This window comes from Oryzias latipes, chromosome 11, assembly GCF_053564925.1.
Source record: "Oryzias latipes strain Hd-rR chromosome 11, Olatipes_Hd-rR_3.1".
Lineage (NCBI taxonomy): Eukaryota > Metazoa > Chordata > Actinopteri > Beloniformes > Adrianichthyidae > Oryzias > Oryzias latipes.
Window position 1 is genome coordinate 4,767,249 of NC_136247.1, and position 18,548 is coordinate 4,785,796.

Below are 18,548 nucleotides of genomic sequence, written 5' to 3' on the forward strand. Positions count from 1 at the left end.
GTGTCCTATAGAGCACAGTTTCTGGATCTATTTGTCTGACAGTGGACAATCAGAATGGAGCAGAGCAGGGAGACTGTGGCCAGACAATTTTAGTTTGTACATAACAACTACACGTTTTTTTAACTGATGTTTGATTATCTACTCCTGATTCACAACGATTTAAATAAAGAAATACTAAGAAATGCAGTTTTCATCGTGTATGTAATGAGAAAAATGCCACAAGAACATGGTGAGAAAACCAAAAACACAATTTTCATTGGCGTGCCGCTTTAAGGCTGGACTGAGTCTCCATCAGACCAGAACAATTACAGCTTAAGATGGGATGCAATGGAACAGCAACCCTGATTTTTCAGAGGAAATCAGAAAGTTGGGGTCACAGAAGCACCAAGATCCACAGAAACAGCCGGAAAAAAGATGGTAAGACACAAAGGCCGCCCCAGTTTCATTAGGCACAGAAACACCACAGACTAAAGCCATCATAGCAGAGGCTCTGAACAGCACAATTTCAAAGTATAGGAAAAGTGTCCTCAGAGAAGAACTTGAACCCTGGTTTACTTTGATCCGATGGAGGATCCGTTTCTGTGTCTAACAGTTCAGCAGTTCTCACAAGTGTCCTGTTTATTAGTGAGGAACTGAAGTGACCCTGTGAGTTTGTGAATGCTCTGCAGACCTGCAGCAAACCCAGCAGACTTGGTTTGTTTTAAAACAGACGTCCTGGTTCTTCCCTCTCAGCACGGCGGTATTTCTCTGCACTCAAGGGATGTTTTGCTGGTTATCAGTTGCTGGAAGCCTCTGCCAGATGGGAGGTGTTCTTTCCGTGATCGTGCCTGTGTGGTGCACGCTAGCTCACAGAACATTTTCTGCGGCCGTCTGAGAGCAGAGCTGTAATTTGGAATGGCAGCTGACAGCATGTAATCAACCCCAAAAAAGTTATTTTGGATAGCGCAGAAAGAGCAAGGAGGGGTTTCTGCGTCAAGAAGCCAGATGACTTCACTGACTGGGGGGAGCAAAAACATGCTCGGTACAATCGTCTGATCAGCAGCTTTGCAGGGACGGACGACTAACAGAGCCACAAAGACGCTTTACTGTCTCTGGAGGGCTGAGGATCCTGCAAGGTCAGACAAGACAGTCTGCTGGAAGCCACAGGCCTCCTGGCTGTCAAACCTTCATCCGTGATGCCAGCAGACTGACACTCAGCCATCTACAAAGCTCCAGGAAGGACACGGTGCAATTTCAACTGGGTTTATGATCCCTTTTGTCGATAAAGTCTGTCCTCACAACTGAACCTCCACATGTCTTTGTTGTGTCAGCCTCAAGCATTTAACACCATCTTGCACAGAAATTCATTTCACATGACCCCAGAAGAGCCTGCGGCCGACATGCCGGCATCCGAAGGTGAAGCCAAACCGCCTGTAACTTCTTCACAGACAGAAGAGAGTTTCACCTGGTCATTTTTTTCCTTGCAAAGAAATTGCCAGGAAACTTGTTTGATTGCACAATTAGGCAATTGGCCTAACCGCTGATCAAACAGAATTCCAATATTTCAGAAAACTAAATTATGAAAAAAAATTTCACGACTGAATTCAAGACCTTTTTCTAAACCATATTTAGAACTTGGTGTCTGAAAGTTTGTTAGCAAACACTAAGGTTGGATGTTTCTTAAAGGAGACACATCTCAGGAGGGAGTTTGTCCTTCATCTCTGCAGATCTAAGTCTTTGGGTTTGGCAACTCAAATCTTTTGTTTCCTCCGCTAATATTACCTCAGATTAAAGTGGGGAGCCCTGCCCTCTCTCCAGGACCTCAGTGGGTTTTTCTCAAGCAACTCCTTAGTGTTTGGGAAAACAGAAATACTGCAAACCAATCAGGGATCTAATTTCCATGTATCGGTTTAGATGACAAAATTCCTCTAGAAGATTTGAGCGACCATGTTTGATGCAGAGCAGAATCCCCGACCACCACAACCACCTCCAAGGATGATGTTCTCGGGGTAAGCTGGAATTCTTCCTCCTCCAAAATGGACAGAGTTGAAGCAAAAAACTGGATGTTGGTCTCATCTAGAGCTTTGCCTTCCTGTCTATGAGCACAGCAGGATGTCAGTCCAAAATGCTTTTGGAAATGCTTGATGCTTTCATGAAGCATCAACCCAAAACTGTGGAACATTTGTAAGGATTATTATACGAACAGACATATATACAGTATATATATATATATGTATATATATATATATATATATATATATATATATATATATATATATATATATATATATATATATATATATATATATACAATTATTTATTAATTAATTAATTTATTATTATTATTTTTTTTATTTTTTTTAATGAAAAGCAAATCTGTGAAAGCCTCGTTTTTTCTTTATTTTTAAACTTGTCCTGTCCAACAGCTGGGCAGACAGATGAGACCTGAAGGCCTCTTGTGTTGGACATATTTTATTATAACAACAGGGGTTATGAATCTTCTGACAAACCAGAGGTATGTCTGAATAAACCCCTTTTGTAATCGAGGCCAAACGTTATTAATTTCAATCATGTTTGAAAGTCTTTTGTGTTGGACTGGACGGAAAAGGTAAGAAGGGAAGAAGAGAGGGATATTAGAGAGGGGGGGATAGGAGGGTGATTATAGAAGGGGGGGGGGGGTAAAACCATGAAGCAGCATTAAGCAACCAGTTTCTGGATGGTTATAATTACAGTGAGGTTCAGATGTAATACAGGTCTATTAGAGCGGGGCTTGTCCACACACACACTCAAATGCCACAAACACACCTGTTGGTTCCAAAAATGTCCACATGTCAACATGTCACACGATCCAAACATTGTTCCCACACGCATACTTATGCATTCAAACCAACTAGTGTGAAATATTTAATTCAATCACACAAAATATTAGTGCAAAGGTGAGCTAACACCTGTGCTCAAGTGAGTGTTTATGTTCTTCTAAAATGGATGGTGGAATGTGAAAAGGAGGGAGGGTGATCAGTCATCCCCACACCAACACCCCCACCAAAGCAGCAGCGGCAGCCAGAACCCCCCAACACCTACACGGCAGCAGAAAGAGAACAACCGCCCCCCCGGGTAATCAAATCCGCCACCCAGGCCAGGGCCAGCAGGACCACCACGGGGGCCTCCAAAGCCAGAGAGCAGGGAGGCATGGGGGGGACAGAGAATGCAAGCTCCAGCCCAACCCGGAGAGCAGCCCCCCCGCCGCACCAGGAGGGCCCAACGCGGGACCCCGCCCCATAAGAGCCCCCACAGCCCCAGACGAGCACCTTATCACCACCCAGGGGTTCTGGGCAACCTCCAGCCACCCCAGGTACGAGTCAGGACCCCCCAAGGGAGACCCGCGCTCCAGGCAGCCACCCACCCGGCCCAGGTTGGTCCAAGAGAGAGCAAGGCAGGGGCCGGCCACCCCCGCCCAGGAGGAGTACACCCAGGAGAAGATAGGGGCCACAGGAAGTGTTGTAAACATGGCCCCACCAGGCTCGCCCATAGTTGGAAATTTGGCGAGGCCCAGCGCTCAGGGGCAAGGACCAGAACCCACACCACAGGGACACGGACACCCCCAGGCTCAAATGTAATGTGATCCCTGGCTCTTGGCCTTGCCAGAGAGATCAGGGATCCCTCTCCCTGCCTGGAGAGAGGACTGCTGGGCCCAGGAAACCAGCACCCAGGGAACACGGCCGCCGTTTCCAAGGGCCCAATTCCCCCTACCAGGGATGGGGTAGGGGACAGATGGTCCGAGGTCCCACCTTCCTTGTGAAATGCATGTGTGTGAGGGTGTGTGTGTGCATGTATGTGTGTTTATGTTGGAGTGTATATTCTGAGGGGTAGAGGGTGTGTGTACTAAGGGGGTGCAGTTAAATTTGGTGGGTAGGGCACTGAGGGGACATCTCCTGATTACTCACACTGATGTGACTTGTTGTCAGTTTAAAGGTGTTTAGACAAATTTCTTACCAGAAGCTTTCATCTGTGCTGATGCTCAAATCTGCATACCATTTTGTTATCAGAAGTTAAATGTTATTATCTAAGTTGCATAAAATTTTGTATATTTTGGAGTTTTATTCATTGAAAAATTAATCAGAGAGGTAACAACGTCTGGTTGCTTTAAATCGTTATCTTTGTATTATAACTTTTTTTGTAATAATAGATTCTGTGAAATACTCTTAACAAATGGACCAAGATTGTGTTGTTTTATTGACTGTCTTACAGTTGCTATAGCAACAGGTGGGCAAAGGGGAGGGTCTTGAATTTCTTTGATTTTTCCAGTCCAATGGTGACAAATCATTTAAATTTTGTTTTTCATCATTTACGTCACTGAAAAAGATACGACAGTAAAGAAAGGGATATAAATATTACTGTGTTAAACTAAATGATGTTTCTGTTATAATGTGTTGCACATTTAGCAAAGCACATTTGCTTATACAAACAGTGACACTCAGTAATTTATCCAAAGTACCCCTTAAGTAATTTTTCACAGCTGAAAGGAAAAGCAATACCACATAATTAGTTCCTGCCCAACAACATGGATGTGATCATGTGTCCTGTCAGTAAGTGATGCTGCCGGTTCTTCGACATAACAGAATTGGATGGAAAATAAAGAGATTTGGACAAAACATGTCTCTGCATGCAACTGTCCAATTCTGTCCTGTAGTTTGGTTCCATGGCTGTGTGTGCCTTCAACAACAGAGCGGGAAAACTCCTCATGTCCAATTATGTGCTTTGCCAATTATCTCCAAACCTTCAGACAATGTTTGGACTTTTTGATAAAGTGGTCCTGAATCACAACCATGCCAAATCCAAAACAAAAAGCAAAATGCTACATTTTGCAAAGGTTTTGCTTTTTTAAAAACAACTCAAGTTGTGGTGTCAGTTGTAACCATGGCAACACAAGACTTCCAGTTGATCACCCCGGTCCATTTCCAAAAACAGACTGACATCTGAGCTCAGAAGCAAACCATTAAACCACAAACACTCATGCATTTGCATAAATGTTGGCAGAAACGCACTAGCAAATGAATAAATGGGGACTTATTTGTTTACTTGTTTGTTGTCGCGCAAACAATTGAGGCTTAACATTTTACTAAAGCAAAATAAGCTAAACTAAAATACAAGAATAATTTACTTTACATGGAAAAGAGGCTTTTTGACCTTTTAGATTTGACCTTTTTTTTTTTTTTTACTAAAGCTCCTGTTGTGTTCTTCTGGTGTAAGGGTGGGGGGAGGTGGGGAAGGGGGGGACAACTCCCTCCTTGAAAAAAAACACAACAGGGTTTGCTTATGTGGCTCCATCAATCCAGCCATTCGTCCTTCCAGCCATCTATCTAAAAAGTTTTTTTGGACAGAAGAAGCCCCTCAGAAAATGTGCATGAAGGAAAAAAAAAAACACAAATTACACACAGGATAGATGTAAAGGCCTTATATCATACAAAATCAATTTTTTGAGCTTTTAAGTGTAGGAAACCCCCAGGGTGATATTTTGATCCACTTCTCTGATAACCAGCCCCTCACAATACATGAAAATGAACGGGTTCTCACATTGTGATGTAGATAAGTGAGGAAAAGTCCCTTCTTTTATCTGCGATAAGGTCATATATTCTAATATACGTGGATGTTGTTTTACTATAAAAGGCTTAAGAATAGCATATCAGAACTTCTTCACTGCAAAGCGATGGAGCTGACCACAGCTCTGTGAAGCTCCTGCAAAAGCTGCTGCTCGGTGAATGAGTTAATGACCAGGTTTCCAAAATGTCCACTGTCTTCACACCTAAGTCATTTCATCCGCCAAACAACCATCAACAAGCATGCAGAAAGGTTGTTGGCAGAGAAAACTTTGACATTATTTTATGAAGCTCACTTCTCAGATCTGCAATTCATCACCACAAACAGCCTCACTCATGCAGCCCCATCTGAACTGATAAAAAAAACGTCACCAGCGTAAATCTAACCCCCAAGAAGTTCAGTCACAACTGAAAACATCACAATTTTACGTTCCCATTAATAATCTAAAAACTGGAGCAGGGAACATTTAAACATGACGGAAATAATGCCATGTTTGCAGTTTGAACGTCGCAAACTCATGAAGAAACCAAATGTTTTGTGAAGCACTGACAGCATTTCAATTCACAAAGTTGATAAAGTCAGATAGAAAGCTGGGTTTAAAAGCAAACCAACTGTTTAGTCAGATAGGACTTAGTCTTTGTGATGAAAAAAACATGTCATGTTTTGAACAAATGACAAACATTATGTTAAATTCTGATCCAGCCTCTAACTTTGTTTCTATACCAGAATCCAGATGTTCTTTATTAAAAAAAAAAGTTTTATTTTCACTACTGTTGTTAAAAATGATCAATTTCATTTCTACTACAGAAGATACTTATTACATGCATCCAATGTGGATTTTACAATTTAAATGTTAAATTTGAGTGAAACATGGACAGACTTCTATATAATGAAATCAGAGAAGTGATTTTATGTATTTTTGTTGACTCTGATTTTCTCTGACAGGAGCATTTATCACGGAGTGTCGAGAACAAACGCTTGTTGGTTTTAAATACCAAATAAACAAAAAGAATTATTGAATGTGAACATCTTGTTGCTCAGCCAATAAAGTTCAGATTCTTTTTTAAAATGTTGCATTCATATTTGTTTAAATAAAACATTAGACTTTGCGATAAATCATGTGGTTGATCACAGAAAATCCTGCCAGTTATTGGAAATAAAATTTTCAGTCGTTTCCCAGCACTGCTAAAAACATTCTAACAGATGGTTTTTAGTACAAATACTGTAGAAATGTTCTGCGCAGAGATTATTTTATTCAAAAATACACTTTAAATGCTGAGTCCAGCAGCTGAGGCTAAGCTGGATTGCTCTTCTAAATCATCTGAACAATTGATCCGGTAGCTCTGAGTGGCGTCTAGAGAGACCACGGCTGGGAGAAGTGGCCTTAACCGCTCTGACATCCTCTTCCTTGTAGTGGAACATTGCAGGAGTCCAAACACATCGTGGCCGTGAGTCTGTTTTTCCTCTCAGAGTGATGGATGTGGGTGGAGGGGCAGACAGGAACTCACTTCCCCCATAACGCTCTCTTGTAACAACGTCCAACTTCTCTGGATAAACGCTATTCAAGAGGGAAACCTGACACACAGCAGCTTAGAGAGCAGCAAACCAGAAAACATTAGCAGACTTGTACTGGGCGGAGCTTCATGAACATCCGTCCATCCATTTTCCTAACCCGCTTTATTCCTTTCAGGGTCACGGGGTTGCCGAAGTTTGTTGCGGTTATTGCTGGGCAAAGGTGGATACACTTTAGGTCGCATGCCCTTCGCTGGACACACAATCACACACAAAGAGTCACGCCTATAGGGACACTTTAGTAACCATTGAACCCATGAAGCATGTTTTTGGACAGTTGGAAGAAGCCAGAGTAACTCACGCATGCAGAAAGGACCTCTCCGGGATTTGGATCGACCTTCTTGCTGTGAGGCGGGAGTGCTAACCACTGCCCCACTGTGCAGCCTGCTTCACAGTAGAGCAACATTCAAAGGCTGCAGATGAAGTACTGAGGTCTCTTCTGTTCATGTAAGAAACTCACAAGTGGACAACAAAAGAGTGGAAAGGTATATGAACCTGAAAGGAAGTATGTGCAAATTTGAGAAAAGATCAACAGATCAGTGACATAACTGGAAACAAACAGATTCTTCTAGAGCCTCACAGGTTCATCTACGTACAGAAAAACCTTTAGTACATAAAGAAGAAACATTTAGGAAAAAAGTAACAATATTTTGTTGTTTAAAGTCTTGCAATGTCTTCTCATCAAAATTTTGATGTCAGTTCAGGATTTTGAAACTGGAGACACCTTTGTGTGTCAGGAACAGTCTGGTTCAAATGATTTAAATAAGACCTTCTATCAGATGATGGTGGGTTCCTGCTGGTTACCTCATTTTGCCTCAATACAAATCTTCACAACCTTATTCTGCTAACTGATCAATGCAACAAAGTTGTTAGAAAATGCAGTTAAATGAATTGCAACACCGTGGCGGTGCAATAAAATACCAGGAAAAGCCGTGGAAGAAGAAATATTGTGTTCCGTTGTAACCAAACAAGCTGCAGCCCAGGGCAAGATGCTTTTCTAAAAGTGCTGTCATTATTATCATGATTATTATTAAGTGCTTGCTCACTCAAAATACAGTCAGTGCTTCATTCTTGGCAGTACGGACCCGGGAAAGGGTTAGGATTAGGCTAACCCTTGCCATCGACATTTAGCCGTGGATGAAATTAGCAAATTCATGCAGTCAATGCCCCACATTTTGCTTGAAGGCAACATAAAGAATGAGAGCAAGGTGCTCAGTTCTTCTGACAGTGCATCTTTTGGCTGCAGGTTATTGTTGCGGTGCATCTCTTGGCTGCAGGTATATGTGGGAATGATATCAGCCTTTATTTTGTCTGGACATGACTGGTAACACAAATTCACATGTTTATTTACATGGTTTCTCGAGACTGAGTGGCATTTCTCCATTCATAAGCCGCCTCTGTTAGCTTACAGACCGTCACAAAGCCGCTCCTCTGCTTGGAGATACAGTTGTACTGGGAGACAAGGTTCTCCTGAGTCACACAGAGCAGCCGGACCGATTGCGGTCCAAGGCCTCCTCCGTAGCGCACACCGTAACAAAACACCCTCCCCCTGCCTACAAACACGAAGCTACGAGTCCGGCTGCTCTGATCAGAGACACGAGTCGCTCGTATGCAGCAGCCGGCTGGTCAGTTCGCGCTCCAAAGCCTTCTCTGGAGCGCCACACCATCTACGCATGACCTAAACCAGAGCAGTAGTGACCCACACTGGGGACAAACTGTTTACATGCTCTACAATTGGATCAACAATCAGCATAACACACCTATCTCGATCGGAAGGAAATTTTGATCCGGATGAGTCTGGTCGTATTCAAAACAATGTGTTTACATGACGCATTTTTATTCTGATCAGGCGTTTATTCCAATTACTTTTGTCCATGTAACCACTTACAAACAGTATTTACAAATGTGTGTGGAGAAAATGTGTCTTTTGAAAAAACAATCAAACAATGTGAAAGGTGACACGCAAAATGAACAATTCATCTTCCACTTTGACAGGAATGGAAAAGAATGTCAAAAGTATGTCTGAAAACTCTGAACAAAACTAAAGTCTTTGTTTCCGAAAGACAAATGCAGAGGATCTGACTTTGTGGTTGACCAGTGTGTAATTCTGGCCAAACACATGTTAGAACTTACCTGGAACTTCTTTCAGACCATAGCTGGTGCTGTTGGGCTTGAAACGATCAGGCTGGACCTTCATTTTTGGACACAGAACATCTGAGAGGAAAAGAGTTCAGTTAGAGGCCAAATTCTGGCTTAAAAAAAGCAACCAAAACTTTTATCCGAGACTTATATCAAAACAAACACACATGCATGGACACACACACACATATTAGGGTCCTGGGTATTTTCTGGAATTGTGTCGCTTAAACAGACTGATCCAAAGTGTGAGCAGCAGCAGTAGCGCAGTGATGTGTGAAGGGGGGACGAGTGCAGATGGCGTTGCAGCAACATTCACCCTTAAAGTAGCAACAGCTTCATATTACAGAGGTTTTCTGTTTGTTTGCAATGGCAGTTGAACAAGAGAAAATAAGGAGGAGGGAAACTGTTGGTTTCAAGTTGTACATTTGTAAAGTATGCAGAAGGCTCGGGCTGCTCGTGCTCCGCATTTATTCTGATCCCACATTTGCCCTGATGGCCTGAAAACCATCAGGGGGCTGAGTGACAATGAGCGAGGCTTCCTAAACTGAGCCTTGTACAAACCAGACATGGCCCACAGTGGGCGCATGAGACCAGACTCTACAGTTGTGGGTTGAGTCTGTGCCAAACTCTCAGTGCAGTTTCTGAACTAACTTAAGTAGCTGAGACGACGCCCTCATGTTTGTACTTTATGGGATACATTTACAAAAGGAAAATATTAATTTTCCTTTTACAAATATTGCAAAAAAATCCTCTTAAGCAACAAAAGACCCCAGATTTGGGAATTGCATCTAAAGATAGAGTTCAAGAGTTTGACTGCAGCATGATTCCACAGTCACTGTTGCCTTCATGGTTCAGTTTGATTCAGAATTAAAATGATAACTTTTAATTTTGTGGGTATATTCATTTTCAACCAGAAAATCTACTTTTTCCGTTTTATCTTTGCTTTTACCTTTTGAAATTGCCCATCTTTGAAATAGGACTGTTGAAAAATCAGGGGTGGGGTGATGTGTCCAGTCTTAAAAACAGTAATAAAAAAAAGTTTCCATTCTAAACCAAACAGTTTAACTATTTTAGTCTGTAGCATTCATTGGAAGAGAAAAAGTTGTTATAAAAACGTTCTGCTTTGAAGTTCTGAGCAATGAACAGCCACAGACCAGCATGCACTAAAGAGTGGAACCAAAGTGAAACACAAACTGGATTTTGGAGGCCATCTGAATTAATGCGAACAGAGTCAAATCCAGAAAATGGCTGGAAATGGAGCTTTAAAAACGAAATGTTAAGCAAAGAATTTAAAGAAAAATCCACCTTAAGCATCTTAACTGAGTTTGATTTGGAATAAAAAAAAACAATAAGACATCCAGTTAGATCAATAATGTAGTGAGCTGAATTTCCATTCATTGATCCCATCATACTTATTGTTCATTTTGCAGTAAAAGGACTCACAACAATTGCACTCCCTGAGAGTGTAATTAAATCTTCATTGCCCGAGTTCTTTAGTGGTTTTCCAGCATGAGGCTGTCTGTGTGACTTTGGTCATGCAGCAGGACAGCCGTCTGCAGAGCATCAGCTGTATTAGAGCTGTCCCCTTCAGTACAGGGATCAAACCCTTTCATGAAATCCACACAACACTTATATAGGTCATTCATAAAGACATCCTGATTTAATCAGAATTATCTGGAATTAATGCTATCATAATAAACAAAGTTGATGTTCCAAAGGATCCCATGATGAATTGGTTAAAACCTTTGACTGCAGACTCTTTTCAATTCCAGTTTAGTTTAGAAGACTTTTCTTCTTCTAACTCCCTTAAATATAATTTTGTCTTGTCTTGTTTTATATAATTTTCTTTTTTTATATAATTATTGTTTTATTTTGATTTCAGTGATTTTTTGTTGTTTGGTTTGGTTGCTGGTGTGCCGCGGGATTTTTGTCAAGGAAAAAGTGTACTTTGACCCAAAATGGGTTAAAAAAAAACACTGTTTTACACTATTTGGTTTTGAATACAATCTCATTTTCTGTGAGGGTTTTTACTCAAGATTTGTATGCTACTTGGGAAACCCTACAGTTATATATATGGAGAAACTGGATGTCACTACTGTTGTAACACTTTGTGATTGACCATGTATCAATTTCATATTGGAAATTTTCAATTAAAAGATTTATCATTTTCTGAAAATGTAATTACTATGCAATGATTTTAAGATCGAGTGGTATTGTAATGGGAGGAGGGCAGGGAAGAGAGATTCTAAGTTCTCTGCGCTTTATAACGCAGAGATGACCCCACCCTTACTTTGACGTGTTCTCCCTACCATGACAAAGGTGGATAAAGGTGGAAAGATTTCATGTAATCCATGGACACCAATGAAGATCACAAATCATTGAAGAAAAAAGGTTCAGAGCACTGTCTAGTGGGTCTAGATGACCCAACTCACATTGTTAAAGTGCCTAGGATAGCACAAGGGTTACGTCTGTATTTCTGCACCCCAAAACAGTAAGAAAAAGACAAGGTGCAAACATAAAGTTACTACAATTGTAAAACTGGGGGTGGGAATGAACTCACAGCAGTTTAAATCATAGTTACTTTGAACTCAAAGATGTCAAGTCCCACTTTGAAACAAGCATCATAAAATCATCTTTTTATCTATATATAAAGTGTTCCCGCACTGTAAACTGCATTTAGACATTTTTGTTGTTCTAATGTATTATTGTAATTAAACTGAACAAGCTCTTGGTCATGTTGTTGGAGTAAATTAAAATTTCAAGTCAAATATGTCTGAAGCACCTGTGTTTCCTCCTACACTTCAGAAACATACTTCCTAAGTTGATTGCATACTCTAAATTGTCGTTATGTTTCTGTGTGATTTTCGGGCCCTGCAACAAACGTGCAACCTGTCCAGGTGTACCCAGGTGTAGGCAGCCCCTTTGCTCCTACTTTTATGTTGAAAAGTTAGGTTTTGTTTTGCAGTTTATAGGGGTCTTTTGATTATGATGATTATATTTTTAGCCAAACTCAAAAAACGTCTCTCATTTTCTAGGACATAGCTTCTGAGGCGCGGAACTGTTGGTGAGTACGCCCTCATTCCCGTCATCCCTTTGTTTACACTGTCTCCCACTAGCTTACAGCGCCTGACACTTCCAATCTGTCTTTACCGCTGCAAAAACAATGGCAGCACAATATCAGAGCTATCCAGCCGTACAGTTTAGATCCAGATTCCAGCTCAGACGAGGAAAACACAACGTTCATGGATCTGTTTGTCTATTAGTGGATGAATCAGAATGGAGTGGAGCAGGGAGCCTGTGTCTTTAATTTAACGACTTTCACATGACCTCAGCTGTTTAACCTGCTAGAAATTTTAAATCACCAAATCACAAACATCAAAAGGGCCACGGTCAATTAATCGCAAGTTTAAAATTCATGAAGTCTGGATCTGAACAATCGCTGCAGATGAGTAAAAAAAAACACCCAGCCATCCACAGATGGTCTGTTGTGAGGGAGTTCCTATCAAGATGATCGTTGTCACGTTGTACTTTTGGGCTGCTCAGAAGAATCCTCTGTGGCTGAAATGTTTCAGGGTTTTATCATTCACAGTGCAATCTCACAAAGCTCAAAGATTTTGTGGACCTGAGGAAACCTCAGCCATTTTCCCGCTGCACCTACTTCCTCTTTGTTTCAGTTGTTTTAGTGAAATATGTACCTTCATGCAGCTTACATACCAAAGCAGTTCTATGAATGAAAGAAAGCATCATTCTCCCTTAAAGAGCACCGCAGTAAATCTTTAGAAGCTACAATACTCAGCGACTCCCTGCACTTGTGGCCCTTAAGCTATAATTTTAGGGTCCGACTGTGACTCAAATAGGAAAAACGTAAAAGCTGCTTGTCCTTGGGCTTTACACACCTAAAACCACAGTTTTTTTTTCTCCACCCAAAGACTGATAACTTTAATCTTAATTACCTGCGTTCCCTTCAGCCATCGTGCAGCTGGACTCAGTCAAGCCACAAATGCTCAACTCAAGCAGCTGGAAATAAATGGTGCCCATTTTTAAACCCATAGATTAGAAAGTGGAAACATCTAACGTGGACATTTGAGAGGCTGCACTGGACCCACTTGAAACATTCCAGTTGTTTTCTCCCAGAGAAAATAAGCAGCGTTGCTTGGCGAGCCTGCGGTGCTGACCACTGATGTGCCTGCAGGCTTTCGCCTGCTCATTTCAGAAGCTCCTGTCTTATAGTAAATTTAGCTTTTGGGTATTTCCGCTAAAACGTTTTATGATATGCGAGCCTCATTATTGGCTGCACCATGGAAGAGAAATGGACTCCAGCAGAAAGGTCAGAAGCATTTGACTTTTCAGTCATTTTACAAGCTGCTTCAGAGCTGCAGAGGTGTGTGAAAAGAGAACAAACTCGTTTTCCAGCTGTTAGCATTCTCACTATTCTGGCTAATAACTTAGCAGAGATTTACATCTCCAGCTACCAAAGGCCTCAAAAGTCTTTATTTTTAGACCAGTCAGACTGAATTTGTGTGAACTGCTTTCTAAACTGAAAGACATTTCTGAGCACAATAGTGGAGAGAGCAGTGAGGTTAGCATGTGACCAGCACTTCACGCCTCCGCTCCAAAGCAGCTGTCCAAAAGCAGCTTCACCACAGATATGTCTTGTTTAAGAAACTATCATTTACAAGCCTCCTCCATCCAGACTTGCTCCTTGACACAAAGGGGGCAGGGCAGTGTGCTGGGGCAGCTCCCTGTGGTCAGGGTGGGGTTATGTGGTCAGGGTCTTTCCTCTGGTTAAAGGTTAAAATAAGTGCAGTTAGATTAAAAGCACGTTGAGGGCGCGGCATGCTGGGTAAAGGGGGCTTCAAACTGAAGTAATCCAGACCACAGACTTACTCTCACACAGCCGCCTCCTCAGCCTGCCTCTGATTTTGTCGATGGCGTTGAAGTCGGTCACGTGAAAGACATGTGCATTTTTTGGCGCCGCTGCGATCTCTTCCAGCTCTTCTTTCAGAGCCTCCCCGATACCCACGGCAAACATCCGGATTCCGGCCTTTGCAGCTTCCTGAGAGGGCTCCAGAACGTAATCCTGGCTTCGACCGTCCGTCAGCAGGATGGCCACCCTCTGAACACCTTTGGCTTGAGGCCTCGCCCCGTTCCTCTCGGCGAAGATGTTTCTGGTGGTGTAGCTGATAGCATCTCCAGTCATCGTATTTCCTCCCAGGAAGCGAATGTTTCGGGCAGCTCGTTTGACGTCTTCTAGTGTTTTGTGTCGGCTCAGGTTAAACTCAATGGTGGGTCTGTCGCTGTAAAGAACCACTGCAACTCTTGTCTTATCAGGAGACACGTCGAAAGAATCCACCAAGTCGGCAACCCACTTCCGTATCTTCTCAAAGTTGTCCTTCCCCACGCTGGATGAAGTGTCAAGAATAAAAGCCAAGTCATAGTGAACATTTTTGCACCCTGTGGGGACACAGATTAGGCAGAATTGAGTTCAGTCAGCTTGGCTGGAAAGTGTACAGCTCTTATTTGGATTCTTACCTGCTCTCTGTGCTTCAACTCTCTGCTGGGAAAAAGTGAAGGCTAAGATGAAGCACATCAGACTGAGTCGAAATCCCAGTCGTAATTCCATCTCAGCCTCGGCTTTGGTCTGGCTTGATTATCTGACTACCACCATCAAGTTTTCAGGTCTGTAGAAGGGACAGCAGAAACATCAACGCTTAATCTTTGCAGATTGTTTTCTCTATTCTTGTATAACCCTTTGTCATTGGCCATTCATGAGCTGAACCTTCAAAAGGTCTCCTGCTGCAGGGAGAGTAAAGTGGAAGGCGGCCCTCCTGTAGAGACGGAGGATTGCTGTGAGGAGCAGACTCCAGCAGTGTCTGCTGCCTCTCATTTACTGTGATAGGAGATCTGTGGAAAACCAATTTCAAACTACATCAGAAGCTTCAACGTGTACAAAAGCTCCTGTGGAGAAAATTAAAAGATAAAAAATATGTCTCACTCCTTTCTGTTGTCTAAAGTTACTTTTCTGCAAACGTGTCTCTTCTGAGACAGAAATACACTCCAGGTAAAACTCAAGAGGAGAGAAAGCTGCAGCCAAACTTTGTTCATGACTGACCTTCCTCTTATGAGAGAGTCACGTAAAAACCATTCCTGCTCCGGATCTTCATCCAGCATAGGGATTTCTGCTGTTTCAGGACTGAGAGCAGTCTAAACATGGGCTCATCCTAACAGGAAGAACCTCTTACCATGAGGGGGGGGGCGACCCAAGGGACACAAATGAAAGTCTGAGTGATGCAGCTTGGAAGGTAATAATTTCTCATGAACTGAAAAGCTTTTTAGCATCCTTCCAACAGAACTCGGATATTTCCGCAGATGCTTCTGCCTGCATTTGTTTTCCAGAGGGTTCTTCTCTAGGCCCTGCAGCTCACCTGAACATCACAGCTGAACACCAGACCATAATCTGCAAATAATTTAATAATTGTACAAGTCCTGGTTCCAGTTCTTTGGTTTTATGAGCTTGTTAAGGCCTGGAACAGATATGTTTGGTTTTTTTCTTTGGGTCTTTGGAGCAGAGTTTAATAGAGATTAAAGCTCTTATCTGACATTTTGGGCACAAGACCATTGCATTGCACTATTGGATTTGTGCTGGAATAATGTAATGTTTATATAAAAAAATAATTCATTTCTGTTTTTTAGCAGTGTTTCATCTCTAAATGATTGCAAGTCAATGAAATATTAAATTTTCTTTTAATGGATTTGTTAGAAATTCATCTTTTAAGTAAATAGAACATATTATTGATTTCTGAATCAACATAATGATTTGAGATAAATTGCTTGTTTTAGCTGCCAATAAATGCTGTCACCTTCTGTAATATAATACTTGCAATCTCAGAAGACTGATAGCGTCTGTAGGGACTGTTTAAATTTCCATCTAAACATGCTCAGAATCCTCAAACTGCTACTTTCCTACATGATGTTTCATCAGTTCTTTAGTAAAACTTTAAACATCCTGCAGTAAAGGTCTGAGGTGAATAAACCCAGAAGTTCTGTTCTGAGATTCCACAGGTTCTTGTAGAAGCGAACATACTCCTCCACAACTCTTTTTTTTTCGCTTTTCATTTATTTTTCTTGTCACGGCTAGAGAAACAACAAAAAGGGAAATGTTCTTTTCAGATGTAGAGAAACGTCACTGCAGCTACAGAAAAGTCTGCTCTGATGAGTTTAGCAGCTCACCTTTACGAAATATGAACTTTGAATAACTTCCACAGAGCTGATGAAAATCTCGACACATCTATTCTCCAAAAAAACACCTGGGTTCTTTACAAACAACTCTTTGAGTTTTCTCTTTGACAGACTGATCACTCTGATCAAAACAGGTGGGCAAACTTCCATTTCTGACAGCAACACTTTAATCAGCATCCTCCTTTCTCCAAGCAAAATAATATGAACCTGATAGCAATTTTTCATAAAACAGAAATTACACAATGTTTTGTTGTCCAATCCAGTATCACCTTGAACTGGTTTATTGTTGTGGAGTCAGGAACTACTTAGGATTAATTTTGGAATAGTTTCCACACTAGCATACCAACGTACAGTGGTGGACAAAATTGTTTGTACCCCTCAGTTAAAGAAAGAAAGTCCACAATGCTCACTGAAATGACCTGAAACATTCAAAAGTAACAATAAATTAAAATATGTCGAAAATTAAATAATCAAATCAGCCATTACTTTTGAGTTGATGATTAAAAGAAGTATTCAACAAAACAAACTAATGAAATAGGGCTGGACAAAAATGATGGTACCTCCATAAAAGACTGAGAACTAATTGCTCAGGGGGTCATGATGAACTCAGGTATGTCCTTTAATTGACATCAAAGCTGTTTTCAAACCCTTAATCAGTCAGTCTGCCTATTTTAAGGGAGACAAATAGTGAAAAGGTGTGAACCACACTGAACATGGACAACAGAAATGGAAGGAGAGAATTGTCCCAGGACATTAGAAACAAAATTATAGACAAACCTTGTAAAGGTAAAGGCTGTAAAACCATCTCTAAGCAGCTTGAAGTTCCTGTGACGACAGTGGCACATATGATTCAGAAGTTTAAGACCCACGGGACAGTAGCCAACCTCCCTGGATGAGGCCAGAAGAGGAATATTGATGACAAATGGAGGAGACGGATAGTTGGAACTGTATCCAAAGAGCCCAGAACAACCAAAGACATTAAAGGTGAACTCCTAGATCAAGGTACATCAGTGTCAGATCGCACCATTCGTGGTTGTTTGAGCCAGAGTGGACTTCATGGGAGACGACCAAGGAGGACACCACTGTTGAAAGGAAATCATCAAAAAGCCAGACTGGAATTTGCAAAAATGCATGTTGACAAGCCACAAAGCTTCTGGGAAAATGTCCTTTTGACAGATGAGACAAAACTGGAGCTTTTTGGTAAGGCACATCAGCTCTATGTTCCTAGACTCAAAAATGAAGCATCCAAGCAAAAGAACACTGTCCCTACTGTGAAACATGGAGGAGGCTCAGTTCTGTTTTGGGGCTGCTTTGCTGCATCTGGCACAGGGTGTCTTGAAGTTAAAGGTAAAATGCAATCTCAAGATTATCAAGGCATTCTGGGTAGAAATGTGCTGCCTAGTGTCAGAAAGTCTCAGTCGCAGGTCATGGGTCTTCCAACAGGACAACTTTCCAAAACACACAGCCAAAAAACCCCAAGAATGGCTGAGAGAAAAGCGTTGGACTATTCTGAAGTGGCCTTCTCTGAGCCCAGATCTGAACCCCATTGAACATCAGTGGAAAGAGCTGAAACATGCCATTTAGAGAAGACACCCGTCAAACCTGAGACAACTGGAGCAGTTTGCTCATGAGGAGTGGGCCAAAATACCTGTGGACAGGTGCAGAAGGCTCATTGACAAATACAGAAACCGTTTCATTGCAGTGATTGTCCCAAAAGGTTGTGCAACAAAATATTAAGTTATGGGTTCCATCATTTTTGTCCAGCCCTATTTCATTAGTTTGTTTTTTTAATAATTCTGTCAATCAACAACTCAAAAGTAATGGCTGATTTGGATTATTTAATTTTCAATACATTTTAATTTATTGTTACTTTTGAACGTTTCAAGTCATTTCAGTGAGCATTGTGGACTTTCTTTCTTTAACTGAGGGGTACCAGCAATTTTGTGTGTGTTGCAGGAACAATGCTGAAGGAGAAATGTGGCTCCAGGCAGGGGTAGAGCTACGGGGGGCAACTGCCCCCA

The 18,548-nt window shown here is 41.6% G+C and overlaps 1 protein-coding gene across 3 annotated transcripts in view; it reads right to left on the reverse strand.

The window, feature by feature from the left end:
* col22a1 (collagen, type XXII, alpha 1) overlaps window positions 1-18,548 on the reverse strand; it is a 75,616-nt gene that overhangs the window by 56,076 nt on the left and 992 nt on the right. For 2 of the 3 annotated variants that reach the window (XM_023960204.2, XM_023960202.2), the window contains exons 2-4: window positions 14,821-14,969; window positions 14,176-14,742; window positions 9,283-9,363 (exon numbers count right to left, since the gene is read on the reverse strand). In XM_023960204.2, the coding sequence (XP_023815972.1) occupies window positions 9,283-9,363; window positions 14,176-14,742; window positions 14,821-14,911 (739 nt within the window). In that variant the 5' untranslated portion in view covers window positions 14,912-14,969. Of the gene's footprint in view, window positions 1-9,282; window positions 9,364-14,175; window positions 14,743-14,820; window positions 14,970-15,067; window positions 15,193-18,548 lie in introns of all 3 variants that reach the window. The other variant, XM_023960203.2, reaches the window with a different exon arrangement.